The 16184-nt window shown below is 37.7% G+C and overlaps 1 protein-coding gene across 1 annotated transcript in view; it reads right to left on the bottom strand.

Annotated features, from left to right (window-relative positions):
* Positions 1–16184, bottom strand: part of MCC (MCC regulator of WNT signaling pathway) — a 469138-nt gene that overhangs the window by 364300 nt on the left and 88654 nt on the right. Inside the window, exon 2 of the mRNA XM_023197695.2 lies at positions 2877–3121. Coding sequence (XP_023053463.1) covers positions 2877–3121 — 245 coding nt within the window. The remainder of the gene's footprint in view (positions 1–2876; positions 3122–16184) is intronic.

Genomic DNA, 16184 nt, shown 5'->3' with positions numbered 1-16184 from the left:
ATTTGGAAGTAGTATAGGCTGAGAAAGGGAACCTAAAACGGTAAACAGGAGAACATGGGTCAAGAAGTCGAAGAGAATAAAGTATAGCTAGCATGAAGGAGTGGTCAGCTGGGTCAGATTCCAAAGATTTAGATGTGGGCAGAAAAGGAATCTTTGGATTGGCCAACATGGAGGCAGCAAGAGCAGGGCCAGCGGAGTGGTGGGGACTGAAGATGGTAAGAGTACACTGAAGGAAGGGTTAGAGAAATAGGGCAGTACTAAGGGGAACACAAAGTCAAGAGAGGGCTTCCCTCCACCCCCAGAAGGGAGATCCTGGAGTTTACCTAAATAGAGTCAGAAGGAGAGGAGAGATTAATAGTATAGAAAAGAGAAGGGCTAATTGAACATATATATCTATATGCTTGTTTAGTTATTGTCCTTTTTTTTTTTTTTTTTGGATATAGGGTCTTGCTCTATCACCCAGGCTGGAGTGCGGTGGTGTAATCATAGCTCACTGCAACCTCTAACTCTCGGGCTCAAGTAACCCCTCCATATCAGCCTTGTAAGTAGCTAGGACAACAGGCATGCATCACTGCACCTGGCTAACTTTTAAGTTTTTTGTATGTTGCCCAGGCTAGTTTCAAATTCTTGACCTCAAGTGATCTCCCCGCCTCAGCCTCCTAAAGTGCTGGGATTACAGGTGTGAGCCATGGTGCCCGGCGTAATTAGTGTCAATTTTTAGGTGTATTTGATTTACATTAGACTGAATAGGGAGTTGTTTTCCAAATCCCCAGGACTTAAAACTGGGTGGTAATAATAATAACAATATTAGTTTAACATGCATTTACTGATTATATGCTGGGCATTGCTTTATGGACTTTACACATATATTAACTCCTTTATTTCCCCAAATAACAATAACTGCCCCGATTCTACACTTGAGGGAACTGAGACACAGAGAGGTTAAATAATTTGTCTTGTGTCATGTGGACAGTAAGTGACGAAACAGGATTCTCAATCAGTCTGACTCTGAACTCTTAACTACCAGGAGAAAGTGGTAGGAGGTTTCATAGCCGCTAGCACTTCCTCAGTTCAGGACATGTTTTATGAATCACCTCCTGTCAGTTACCACTTCTTTTCCCAAGGGTATAAGATTATCTGAAAGGATGAAAGGGTATTGTGTTTCAATCCTTTCTCTGGTCAGGACAGTCTTCCAAGCTAGTCAAACCAATTAGATGTGTGCAGCAATGCTTTCAAACCAGTTGCTTTTAGGATTTTTATAAATATCTACTACACATTGACAAACAATTATTTTTCACAAAAAATTTCCTTCTGTATACATATTTTGATACATATTTATACATCATTGTAATGCTATATAGTATGCAATTATTGGTTGGGGTGTTCCACAATGTACTTAACCCTTCAAATATGTATGTGTGTACACTTATATGTTTATAGAAGAAATCCATGTTCTTGGCAGAAAAATCTGAAAATACGGTTTAGCAGAAAAAATTCCTTCATTTCATCATTTAATAAATATTTACTGAGTGTCTATTTTGTGTCATGCAAACTTACAAATCATGCTTTCAAAAATACATTTTGAAGAAAATGCAAAAGAACTGCAAGATAGAAAATATACAGACGATATGTGAAAAAACTAGTAAAACACAAATCACACACATGATGAGAGACAGACGGGGGGAGAGAGAGGAAGAGATTCCAGAAGTAAGTATGTCAAATGTGGGCAGTAGTTATTATTTCCAGGTGGTAGGATTAGGGTGACTTTTATTTTCTTCTGCTTGCCTTTTTTCCCCGTGTTTTTCTATAATGAACATATGTTACTTGAATACTTAGAAAGTTGTTATTTAACTATTATTTCTACATATTATGTTAAGAGCACATGCATTACCAGACATCTGATTTGCTGCTAAAGTAGAATCTATGAAGGTAGTAAGGCATGGAGTATATGTGGACATTTTTATTGTTTCCATTACTCAATAACAATAGCGCAAATGATTTCACTGCCAGAAGCATTGTTTAAAGATGTGTGTGTATGTGGCACTACACAATTATCCATGCTTGTGTGTGTGTGTGTATGTATACATATATATATATATATATATATATAATACATAAAATAAATGATGGACAACTAGCATGATACTTTACTTCTTGCCACTAGATCTACCTAGCAGAGAAATAGAGATCAAAGACACATTTTCAAGGGGAAAAAAAAAAAAAAAAACCCTGAAAATTCAGATACTATCTTCTGTCTCTTTGTTAAGGCTACCCTTTAAGATGTCTCCTTTCTTTCCTTTTTAACTTTTTATTATGTAAAATCTCGAACATACTAAAAAATATGTATAACTGAGTATTCAAAAATAAATACAAGAAACCCCATGTTCCCATCACCCAATTTCAATAATTATCAACAGTATTAAGAACTTTCTTTGTGACTGCTTATCTTGCACCAGGAACAAATATAAACTTATGAACAGAAAAACTATCTTTATAGAAAACAATTTTAACATTAAATTTAAAAAATTGCTTTTAAAAGCCTCTGCATGTAACCTTGAAACTTCTTCCCCAAAGAGTTTCTGAGGTCTGCTGATGCAGTTACTGTCTTATGCATTTGCCCTTCTTCCATACTAGCTACTTGAATGCATTATTAAACCTGGAAAATGGAAAAAGCAAAATAAAGAAAGCAGTGAGCTGGGAAGTGTGAAGCCATCAGACAGAACTGGGGGAAACAGCGAGCACTCCCCCAGGGAAAGTGTGGCCAGGAAGACAGCCTCAGTATGAGCTGGCCCCAGGTTGGGGAGGCTACTCTCATTTAGAGAGATCACAGGCAAGGCCAGTGGAGTGCCATAAAACTGCCAGCTGGTTATACCTACCCAAACTGTTGTCACTGCTCGTGGGCCAGGAAGCAATTCTATCCCTCAGCTTCTTTGTACAGAAGTTGTCCGACTTTGCAGAAAGATCTACTTCCTCCTTCCTAATTTCTCGAACGAGCTGCATGCGGCATCTTGTGAAATCCTGAAAGGAAATCTTCCCATTTTCATCTGCTCCCAACTGGGTCATGATCTCAGCCACAGACTCTTCCATATTCAACTGGCGACAGACCATTAGCAAGTCATTTCTGCAGAAGGGGTTGAATAGAAGAAAATGTGTTATGAGTGACATTTAAGCTAGAAAAACTGGTTAATGAATAAAAGAAAAAAAGGTATTTCTCGAGCCAGGCATGGTGGCTCATGCCTGTAATCCCAGCACGTTGGGAGGCCGAGGCTGGCAGATCACAAGGTCAGGAGATGGAGACCATCCTGGCTAACACAGTGAAACTCCATCTCTACTAAAAATACAAAAAAATTAGCCGGGCGAGGTGGCAGGTGCCTGTAGTTCCAGCTACTTGGGAGACTGAGGCAGGAGAATGGCGTGAACCTGGGAGGCGGAGCTTGCAGTGAGCCGAGATCGTGCCACTGCACTCCAACCTGGGCGACAGAGTGAGACTCTATCTCAAAAAAAAAAAAAAAAAAAAAAAAAAAAAGTATTTCTTATTCACATACTAGATGTATTTTCAACTTTCTCATTGCTTCTAGAAAAGTGGTAAGTGGTAAGTGTATGAAAAAAAACATGTTTCATCTGGGTTATTCTAAGCAAAAACTCTATTATTTGGAATGGTGAGGCAACTTTTAATCCTTTGTTCTCTTTTTCTTCCTGGCTCCACACCCTTCTTTCCCTTTCTTTGTTTTGAAATTGAGGATTGTAAAGTTCTTTCTTTACACCTGAAGAGTGTAGCATTGTAATCTCACTGTAAGATAAAGCTTCAGAACGTATAACAGACATTATTTCTATTCTTGGCAGAGTCCAAAATCCAGTCAAGTTATAAAAGAACCAACAGAGATTTTAACAAGCTTGATTTTCAGCTTTCTGGACCAATCTGGTAACTTTAGTACTTGTTTAAAACATCATTTAATCTTGAGTTTCGTGGTTCAATGCTTAGCTACCTTTGGTTTTTCCTGCTTTTGAGTGTTTTCCACCTTCCCACAAGCAATCAGTAAGCCCTAAGACTAAGGGCGGGGATGAAAATCTCAGTGTCTTCCAGGACTAGATTTAATGTGAATGTGTGAAGTGGATAGATCTAAGATAAGAGGGCTTGGTGGGGTCTGTGGCTGGACTAGAGAAGTGTATCCAGCCTATAGAGTCTCCAATTTTAAAAAAGAAAAATAAAAAAGAATTTCAAAAAGAATAACAAGAACAATAATCCTATGCTGACCAAGAACATTTATGTGGAGGACATCAGTTTGATCCCTGACATACAAGTCTTGTTCTTTTCTCTCTACCTAACCTCCTTTAGCAACTATTTTGTTCATATTCCTCCAACTGCAGGTCTCAACAAAGGTCACAGGACTGTAGAATTTAAGTGCTGGAAGATACATTAGAAATGTGTTCATGGTCACAAACAAAGCTAATTAGTGTGCCTGTCTCAACATACTACCAAAGTTCAGTTATCTGGAGAACATAACCAGTTTGATGTTTGCTGACCTAACCATGCTAAGACCACTCTTCAAGTCACCCTTCACAAATTCTGTTTCCCGGTCAGTGTCTCTATGGTCTCTCTCAAATTCCCTAGGCTCACAAAATTGTGGGCATTTTTAATATCTTCTCATTCACTCCTCCTTACCCCTAATTCTGTGCCCTGCATGCCCCTCTCCTACCTTTGCCCTTGTCCCCTTCCCCAAGTTTCCAGGGTCTGGGTTATCATCAAATTTCGGTTAGTCTTGTCCCTAAAATGCTTTTATACTTGCTCTTTATGGTGTTTTTCAATAAATGTAACAGACTCATCACCCTGCTTCCATATGCTATCCCATTTTCATGTTTTATAAAGAACTTTTACACATAGCTACATGTTTTATCTTCTGTGTACATGTGTGCCTGTGTCCATATGTATATCATATATATATATATGCCTCTGCATCTGTGTATACACACACACACATATACACATACATATATACACACACATATATTTGTAAAGTAGATGGACGAGGATAGGAATAAACATATACATGGAAGTGGGTGTGGTAGGTTAAATTACTAATATTAGTCCTAACCTTTCATTATGACACAGCAGTGTTATACACGTATATCCTTGCCTTGGTCTCAGGGCCAAGGACATTCATGGTAGGTGTGTCCTTTCCCATCCCTTCACTTCAGGCTTCACATCTAATTGCTTTGGCCCTTCGGATATTACTGGACAAGTACCTATACTGTTGAGCTTGTCCCCTTTTGCTTTAGTCATCATTATGAGAAAAACATACCATGGTAGCCATTACCCCTCTATCTAGCCTGGGCCTCAAAATAAGCCACCCCAGTCTACCTGAAGACTCATAGCTTAAGAAAAGTCATTCCAGCTGACCCCAAAATGTGTGATCAAGAGTAAGTTCTTATTGTTCATGTAAATTAAAGTTCATTCTTAAGCTCAGATTTTGTGGTTTTTCTCCCATCAGTAGCTAATCAATACACTGTAAAAATGTTTGTTTGGTTTTTAAAGTAATGTTTTCATATGCTTATCTTTTTGCCCTTCTCTGTATAAGACCTACCTGATATTCAGCCAGATTCATCCAAGAGTTAGAGATGATTAGGATTGCTAAAGCAGGAATACAAACAGAAAGAAAGGATCCTGCTTTTACTCTGAGTTCAGGGTTCAGATTTTACTTTCTAAAATAAGAATTTCTCTCTTAGATATTTAGAAAATAGCCTTAAATTTAGGCTTAGCAAGAAATAAAGAGGTTTTCTAAATTCCAGAAGTTCATGTAAAGTTAACATTAATATTCTCTGATTGGTAAAAATATGGTGTATTCATTTTTCCTGTCTGTGTATTTTCATTTTTCACAGTGTATTATACTACTTTCATAAATTGATATGTCATTGTAGGTTTTAAAATGGGGATAGTAGTGGTACCTACCTCATAGGGTTGCTCTGAAAATAAATGAGATAATATACAGAAAGCACTTAACATAGTTTCTGGCATATACTAAGTACTCAATAAACAGTAGCCATTATTATGATTGTTTTATAATTGTTGATCATAGATCTTTCATAATACCCCAGTTTCATGATTAGGGCTTTAATAATGAATTGTGATCTGCTCAGGGGAAAAGAATACTGAACGGAACTGACTACCTCACTAAGTGGTACAATCTGTCCACAGAGGCCCACCCTTCCTCCTGCTGGCAGCCCACTTACATATATTGGGCACCCTGGTGAGAAACTCAGCTCTGTCCAGGCTTGAGAAGCCACATTCTACAAGAAACAGCTGCAAAGAAGTAACTGTGGTCTAGAAATACCAACTCAGAACAGAATGTGTAACACTGAATTTTAATTTTAAACGTGTAGGCTGTTGAGAGGCTGATATAAAAGATCAAAGCCAAAATACATTGCACTCTGCCAAATTAAGTCAAATTGTAAGTTTTAAATAGAAGTACTAGTTTTTCAAAACTAAATTCAAGCTAAATTCTTTTAGTATAGAAATACAAAATTAACAACAATAACTAACAAGCCTGCAGGGGAATTACAATTATCCCCTGATATGGTTTGGATGTTCATCCTCTCCAAATTCCATGTTGAAATGTAATCTACAATGTTGGAGGTGGGCCTGGTAGGAAGTGTTTGGGTCATGGGGGTTAATCCCTCATCAATGATTTAGCACCATCTACTTGATGATGAGTGAGTTCTCCCCCTGTCAGTTCACACAGGAGCTGGTTGTTTAAAGAGGCCTGACACCTCCTCCCCACCTTGCTCCCTCTCTTGCCATGTGACATGCTGGTTCCCCTTTGCCTTCCGCCATGACTGGAAGCTTCTTGAGGCCTTCACCAGAAGCAGATGCCAACATCACACTTCCTATACAGCTTGCAGAACAGTGAGCCAAAATAAACCTTTTTTTCTTATAAATTACCCAGCCTCAGGTATTTCTTTACAGCTACGCAAGAATAGACTAACATGTCCCCATTTTACAGATTACGATATGACAGCTGAAAGAGTCACAGAGACAATATGTGGCACAGCCTGGAATCTAAACCAAACTGGTCTGATTATAGAGCTCTTACCCTTTCCATGCTATCATCTAGCATCTTGGAGGTTAATAACAGGTACATTTTGGCATGAGAAAACAATTAGAAACAGAACTAACATTAGCAGCTTGATTATTAAAGGTCATGAATTAACAATGCTTTTATATCAAACCAGAAAATTACATTCATCTATATATGTGTTATCCTTCTATGTTACATATGAATGAGAATATAAAGTTACATTTTGTTATCAACAAGATGAGGAAACAAAGTTACAGCAGAGGAAGAAAATGATAAAAGCTCTCCTTTATATCAAGAGCTAAGTCTGGAGAACTTGAATTACACGGTATTTCCATAAGCCACCTTGCCAGGTTGTTACAAATGGCCTTCAATGACATACAGTTCCGTGTGACTATACCTCTTTATAGCGTGCCTTTGCCATTCCTCCCATCAATAGGTGGAGGCTATTTCCCTGCCCTTGAATCTGGGCTGGCCTTGAGACTGGCTTTGACCAAAGAACATGGCAGAAATAAAATTCTAGGATTCTGAACACACAGGCCTAAAGATGCCTTCTAGCTTCCAATTTCAACTCAGTACCTTCCACTTCCATGCAGTCCTGGCAGTCTGCTCAGGCCCATGGTGGTCTCTTCCTTCTGATAACATTTAGTACCTGCACCAGTCATTTGGTGATTATTTACAGTTTTGTGACAGCTTTTGGATCATACTTTGATTTCTTTCTCTCTCTCTTTTTAAAAATTGTTTTCACATATTCAATCCTTATCTTCCCAATATGACCATGAGCTCCTGGCAGCCAGTGTTGGTGCCACATCAATCCCCTTTGAGATGTGTGCAGCACCCAGCACACCACCCCATGCACAGCAGACCCCATCACATTTGTTTTGATGGATTGATACATAAACTCTCAGAAGTTGAAAATGATCTTTCTTTTAAAGAGGGTCCCCACTTTGGATATTTTCACACATATACCTGTCTTTGTATTTTCCCACAGAATGAGGCACACGGGATGCTCAGTAAGTATGAATGACCAATGGCCTCCATAAAACACTAATAACCCTGTAGCCTTAGTGACAGAACAGCAGGACATTTCTCTGCCCTAGGCAAGGAAAGTTTTTCAGAGGAAGAGATACCAAATTGAGACTGTCCAAAACTAAGTTAGTCCAGCACAGAACTATCTCAGTAGCAACAACATCATGTAAGTGTCCTGCCTTGAAAAAAAAAATAAAACTTTTGTATATTATTTCAGAAAACACACATTCATTGTAGAAAATGTAGACAAGCAGGAAGAAAATACAGATTACATGCAATCCCTTTACCTAGCAATAACCACAGTGAATATCTGGTGAATTACACAAAATTGTACTGAACATTTTTTCCTCTAAGTCATTACTGTTACAAGTGATTTAAAGGGTGTTTCATATTCATATTCATGCATATATATCTTATCTTCAGATGATATCATCATAACATGAGAAGGAAACAGACCTCAGTTTGTATCAGAGGAACTGGCCAAGTCAGGCAATTTTTAGCTCTTAGAGTCTAACACCAATCACCAGACAGCAGACTAAAATGACTTCAGTCATTTCAGAAGATTGATGCTTCTCACTCAAAACTGCATGGTTTCACGATGCACAGCTATTATTTTCTATATATAAAAGTCTTTTTTTTTTCTCTTGGCTATTCTTCCTTTAACTTATAAAGAAATTGAGTATGAAGTGAAAATTCAATAAAACTATTTGTCATTCAAGTACATTTGCAGCCTAACCTTGGGGATGTATAATGGGAAAGATGGGCTTTGGTCTCTCAGGCTCAGGGGCAGAGAAAAACACTGTTCTTCCCCACAATGATAATAAATCCCAAACCCCGTTGGAATGAGGGCTATACAGAGGCAGTTTAAGTAATAGGTTACATGCTCTTGTTCAAAATTCTCAACTAACAGAGACCCCTGGACCTAGTAGGTAGTCCAGAAATAGTTGCTCATGAAAGACTGCAAAAAACATCTAAAAACTTATTTCAGTGTGTATTAGCTATTATTATAAATAATAATAATCGTATAAATAACAGTATAAATAATAATATAAATATATACTATTATAAATAATAATAGCTACTTTGAGTCACACAAAAATGTAATTTAGAAGTCTCTAATTTCAGTTCTACAGATATTCAAAGTGTGGAAAATTACAATTAGGTCATAAAAAGTAACAGGTGTCTGGGCTACAGCTGGTAATTTCTGTGTACAGCTGTTGAACGGAATAAATGCATTTCCCTTTCTTTCGTTATTGCTTCTTATGAAATAATTAGGGTGAAGTACAAAACAATAAGCAAATAAGCAAACAAAACCATATTTAAGAAAAAAGGAGAAGAGGTTATTAAATATAGGAAATTTCAACAAATTTCAGAGAGACACAAAAGAGATGGGAGCATGATGACGGATGATACAGGCACTAGAAACCCTTGCCTAGAATATACAGCAGGGGAGCTGCTGGGTGGTACTGAAACACTGAAGGTTCTAAGTTTATAACCAGCCAGTGTGATGAATTGTGAGAATGAGAAGTGGCTGTGCTTCCTTTTCCTAGCATGGAATAAAGAGATATTGTCCAAAGTTGGTAATCAGGGTCAGGCATAGTGGCTCATGCCTGTAATCCCGGCACTTTTGAAGGCCAAGGCAGGAGGATCACTTGAAGCTAGGAGTTCGAAACTAGCTTGGGCAACAAACCGAGACATCAATCTTTACAAAAAAAAATTTTTTAAATTAGCCAGGCATGGTGATGCACACCTGAAGTCCCAGCTACTTGGATGGCTAAGGCAGGAAGGTCACTTGAGTCCAGGAGTTTGGAGGCTGCAGTGAGCTATGATTGTACTACTGTACTTCAGCCTGGGTGACACAGCGAGACCTTGTCTCTGGAAAAAAAAAAAAAAGCTGGTAATCAGGATACAGAAGTATTAGCATATTTTCCCATGTTATGGAAGAAATGATCAGGAGAACTAGAAGCACAAACGGTGCCAAGACTGTGCCTCTGGGGAGTGGGCACAGGTGTGGAGCGGGAGGTGGGGCAGGAGTGTTGTGTTTCGTCACAAACTCTTCTGTACCATTTTATTTTGTTGTTTCCCATGTGTGTGAATAATTTTTATTAAAGTAATGTTTTCAAATTTTAAAAAACCAAATAGATTATTAATGTAATTTGAGATATGACAAAGATTGTATTTAGATAAAGAATTCCACAATGCAATAAGGAAAAGATAACAACCCAATAGAAAAATGGGCAATGCTAGGCATGGTGGCATGTGCCTGTAATCCCAGCTACTTGGGAGAATGAGAAGGGGGGATGCCTCGAGGCCAGGAGTTCAAGGCCACAGTGAGCTACGATTGCCTGTGAATAGCAACTGCACTTCAGCCTGGGCAACAAAGTGAGACCCCATCTTTAAAAATAAAGAAAAAGTAAGAAAAATGGGCAAATGATGTGAACAGTCAACAGAAAAGAAAACCTGAATGGCCAATGAAGATATAAAAAGATTCCTAACCTCACTAAGCATAAGGAAAACGTAAATTTTAGAAATTGGATGCCATTATAATATCTGATGGATTGCCAAAAACGTTAGTCTTACAATACCAAGTGCTGACAAGGACACAGAAACTTTCACATGGTATTGGTGGAAGAAAAGCTGGTACCACCTCTTTAAGAGAGGACTTCAGCAACATCTAAAAAAAAATAGATTCAAGCATACCCTTCAACCAGAAATTCAAATTTTAGTTACATGTGCTCAAGAAATTTATGCATAAATGGAGGAGACATGCACAATATCTGTAACAGCAAAGAACTGGGAAGAGGTTAACAATAATATTAATAGTCATATTTATAATTGTAGCTAATACACACTGAATGTTTATTATATGCCAGGGCTTGAGCCAGTGCTTTATACATATTAATTAATTTAATGCTCACCACCACCCTATGAGGTTCGTACCATTATTATCTCCACTTTATAAGTGAGGAAATTGAGGAACAGAGATGTTAAATAACTAGTCCAGATGCCTATCAACAGAAAATACACATATATAAATTGAAGTGGCATCACAAAATGAAATACAATAGAATGGAGGTTTGAAAGAAATGCATCTACAATGTATCATCATAAAAAAATCTCAAAACCAGTAGTGAGTAAAGACATAAAGTTGAAGAAGAACATAAACAATATGACAGTATTAATCTAAAGTTTAAAAATATACAAAACAATGCTATAAACTGTGTATAGATTTACACATAGGCAAGTAATAAAAACAAGGTCAAGAAGCATAAATCTCAACTATAAAGAGGTGAGAAAGGGAGAAGAACAGGATTAGGGAAAGGCACAAAGGGGGCTTGACATGCATTTGTAATGTTGTTTTTAAAAGCTGTGGACAAATATAATAATTTCTCTGCAATCCGGGTATGGTACATATGTGTTAATTACATACTCTAACTTTCAATATTTAAAATGTCTCTTAATTTAAAAATCTAACATACATATAAAGCTGTTTCAAAACAAGTTTGGTCTGAGCCTATAGTTGGAGGGGAAAATGTTTAAAATAATGTCATTCATATCAATAAGCATTTATAGGACATGACCCTTGGAGTTAATCAAATTAGATGATCCAAAATGTCATTTTGAAACTTTTGCTCATCCTTACAGACTAGAGAGCATCTGATCATTTTAAACCTGGTACGATTTTCTAGGAGTGGAATAACTCATTGTTAAAAGGTCCAATCTCTCAATATAGTTTTCTGAACGTCCTTCGAGAAACATCGAATTTATAGTCCCACCAGCAGTGTCTGAGCTGCTCACGCTTTGGCTATGTTTCTAGAGAGGGTAGTCTAATTTCCTACAAAGAGAGTAGTCCCTATGTCCTCATTTTCTTTTCTGCAAAGACATTCATAACACATAATCCCAAAGACACATTTCTTTCTTTCTCTTCAGTGCTGAATGCTGACTGCTGCCTTCTTGAAACTCTTCCTTCAGTCTGTTAAACTCTGTCTTCTGGTTTCTCCCATCTCTGTAAGAAAGCTCCATATCAGAATTCTTATCCTTAAATACATGCTATCTTAGAGTCATATCCTTGGCCCTCTGTTTTTTCACTCTATAAACTCTCTGCAGATAATCTAATCTAAATCTGTGGCTTTAACCTACCACTATGTATGGCTGACTATCAAATCTCTACCTTCAATTAAGTAGCAATCCACTTTCTACTGGGTAGATACAATTGATTGTCATCTATTTATCTTGAATTCAAAGTACTGTGCTTAATTCATCATCTTGTACCCTTTCCCAAATTTTCTCCATCTATCTACATAAATTACACCTTCCAGTCACCCATGCTGGAAATCTAGAAGTTATCTAGGATGTTTCCTTCTTGGTTATCCCCATACTCAGTCACCAAGAACTAGAGCTTTTATTGTCTAAATAGCTCTCACATCCATTCCATCCTGATCATCCCGACCTCTCTCATCACTTTCCACCTGGTTTATTGCATTGGTCTCCTAACTGGTCTCACTCTTTCCAATGGGCAGCCAACAAATTCTATCTGTTAGTCTTTCCTGCTTAAAATCCTTTATTTGCTCCTTACAAGACTTTTAGCTTCATACCTAAGTTTCTCACTTCATAGCCAAGGCCCATCAGAATATAGCTGGGTCTACCTCTCTAGTCTCATCTTCTTGCTGAAGTAGGTAGCCTTCATTCTAGCCCCCAAATTTCTTTTAGCTTCTATAAGAGGCACTGTTATTTTACATGCGTATGCTTTGCACATATTTGTCCCTCTGCTCATAACATCCTTTTCTTTCCCTTTCTTCAAACTCCAGTGCATGTTTCATAAGTCACTTGAACAGCATCTCCTTCAGAAATATTCTGTATCTTACATAACTCCCAGTCTAATTTGATAGCCCTTCATTTTCTTATCAAAGTACTTGCACAAGCTTCGATCACTTACCCCACTCTATAGTAATGACTGAGTTATTTTATCTCACTTCTAGTAAACCAGAGGTTGGCAAGAAAGACCTGCAGCCAAATCCAGATCATTTCCTGTTTCTGTAAATCTAGTTTATTGGAACACAGCATGCCCATTTATCTGTGTAATGTTTATGACTACTTTTTTGCTATAATAGCAGAGTTGAATCATTGTGACAGAGATCATATGACCCACAAAACCAAAAATAAATACTATATGACCCTTCACAGAAAAACTTTGCAAATCTGTACTAGGCTGTAAATTCTTAGAGGACAAACTTCATTCTTTGTTTGCTATCTTTGAGTCTCTTATATCTGGTATACAGTAAGGGCTAAATATATGCATAACAAATAAATGAATATGTGGGTAAATATAATGTTAGACTTGAGGTCAAAGAGGTGAAAAGAGATTCTAAATCATGAAAAACTTTAATGCCATTTCTCCTGTACTTTTTGCACACTTGAGTTTGTAATCACAAATTAAAACAAAACAAGTTGACATCATTCAGTTTTTAAATATCTTCTAGTATATATGTATGAAAGGGAAATAAAAACTTGGGACCCTAATTTCAGTAAACCAAAAGAAAAAAAAGTTAAGCTGAAAGCAGAGTCATGCAAGAAGCTGCCTTTCCTTTTGATCCTAAGCAGATAGCTACAGATAAAAAGTTAAATATCTCCACAGGTAGTTACTCTATGTTCACCTTATCTTAAAGTGCCGATTTACTGAGCATCAGGTATATATATAATTGACTATTCCCCTACCTGCTCCTTTTCTCTTGCAATATATGGATTCAGTAAGGTGACCATACCCTCCCTCTTTCCCCCCAGGCTGCTGTTCCCCTTTAAATACTGAAGCCTTCAAAATCCATGCACCCTTAACCTTGGCAAAATAAACTTCTAAATTGATTGAGACCTGTCTCAGATACTTTGTGGTTTACGTATGCTGGGCTCCATACCCTTCAAGTCAGTAATCTAAACTTTCTATATAAATAGATCTTAATTATGATGCTCAACTCATCATAATTGCCTGGGGTGATTAATTAAAACATTTTGATGCTTATGCCCCACGGCCCATGCAACTAAATCAGAATGGTGGGGGTGAGGGACTGGGAAATGGGAGAGGAGTTTGTTAAGTATTTGTTAAAAGGCTTCCTAAGTAGTTCAGAGAACTTCTGTTCTATACCAACAATCCTAAGGAATGAAGGTTTTCAGGATACTCAGGAGTCTTAGTGATCAAAAACAAACAAGGCTGGGTGCAGTGGCTCACGCCTGTTATCCCAGCACTTTGGGAGGCCGAGGCAGGAGGATTGCTTGGGCTCAGAAGTTTGACACCCGCCTGGGCAACATGGCAAGACCCCATCTCCACAAAAAATACAAAAATTAGCTGGGTATGGTGGCACAGGCCTGTAGTCCTGGCTACTTGGGAGGCTGAGGTGAGAGGATCATTTGAGCCCGGGAGGTGGAAGCTGCAGTGAGCCATCATTGTGCCATTGCACTCCAACCTGGGCGAAAGAATGAGACTCTGTCTCAACAAACAGCAAACAAAAAAAACCGAGCCAGGCGCAGTGGCTCATGCCTATAATCGCAGCACTTTGGGAGCCCAAGGTGGGCAGATCATTTGAGGCCAGAATTCGAGACCCGCCTGGCCAACATGGTGAAACCTCATCTCTACCAATAATACAAAAAAAAAAAAAAAGTCAGATGTGGTGGCACACACCGGCAACCCCAGCTACTCGGGAGGCTGAGGCAGTGGAATCGCTTGAACGTGGGAGGCGGAGGCTGCAGTGAGTTGAGATCGTGCCTCTGCACTCCACCCTGGGTGACAAACCATATCGTGGTCATTTATGTACTTCCGAGATAAAATAAAATAGATTATTTTGAAAAAATCCTCTATAGAAGTAAGAAAACAAAAGGATTCCTCTGGAATTTAAGCTCTGCAAGGATGGAGAATTTTGTCTATTTTCTTCACTGTTGCATTCCCAATACCAAGAATGATACCTGACATATAATAGGTACTTGGTAAACAAATAATAAATGAATAGTAATTTTTTCATTTGCTTTTGATCATCCAGAAGCCCATGATTCCAAATATTCTGCTTAATTGAAATTTTACAAAAGAAGAAGGCAACCTGGCAGATATAGTCTTCAGTGAATCAACAGATAACTTTCTTTAGGGGCATAATAATTATATTCTACAATTTAAAATGGAGTTTTAATGTTAAAAAGGGAAACCAGAGAGATACTACTATGGATAAATGCACCTCAGCTCCTTTTTAAAATTCAGTTTTTAATTAAAAAAAAGTCAGCTGTAGTCTGGAAATACATGTGATAATAACATGAGGAGCCATGAAGGAAAGGGAAAATCAATTCCAGCATTACCCAAACAAACAAAATGCCCTATGATATGCATCTGAAAGAATTAACTGAATTCATCTTGGCTCCTTCCACTGTCTTAAAGCACTCACCAAGTCTGCCAAAGCAATTAACATCCTACACTGGCATAAAGTTGAGCCCATGCATTCATTCTCTGTCTCTGTCACTCTGTGTTTCTAATAAAACATTCTGCTAGAAATGATGAAACTATTGGTCTAATTCCCATATCTGAAAAAATGCTTTTGGTTGTGGTTACCAAATTGAAAAAAATACAGAAAAATAGGAAAGACAAAACAAAAATCAAGATTGAAGGAAAGAATAAACATTTTAAGTCACCTAATTTATATTATAAAGTTTCTTTTTGAAATGTCAAGCCTAATGGAATATTGAAATATAAGCTTTTTTAATGGAGAAAGGACTCCCTGTTCAATAAATGGTGTTGAGATAACTGGCTAGCCATAAGTAGAATAAAACTCGCCCCTCACTTATCACCATATGCAAAAATTAACTCAAGATGGATTAAAGACTTAAGACCCAAAACTATACAAATCCTAGTAGAAAACCTAGGAAACACCGTTCTGCACATTGGCCTTGGAAAATAATATATGATTAAGTCCTCAAAAGCAATTGCAACAAAAATAAAATTTGACAAATGGGACCTAATTAAACAAAAGAGCTGCTGCACAGCAAAAGAAACTATCAACTGAGTAAACAGACAGCCTACAGAATGGGAGAAAATATTCACAAACTATGCATCCA

The sequence above is a fragment of the Piliocolobus tephrosceles genome, chromosome 4, assembly GCF_002776525.5.
Source record: "Piliocolobus tephrosceles isolate RC106 chromosome 4, ASM277652v3, whole genome shotgun sequence".
NCBI lineage: Eukaryota > Metazoa > Chordata > Mammalia > Primates > Cercopithecidae > Piliocolobus > Piliocolobus tephrosceles.
The sequence above is the reverse complement of the archived record's forward strand: the minus strand, read 5'-3'. Positions and strand labels throughout refer to the sequence as shown.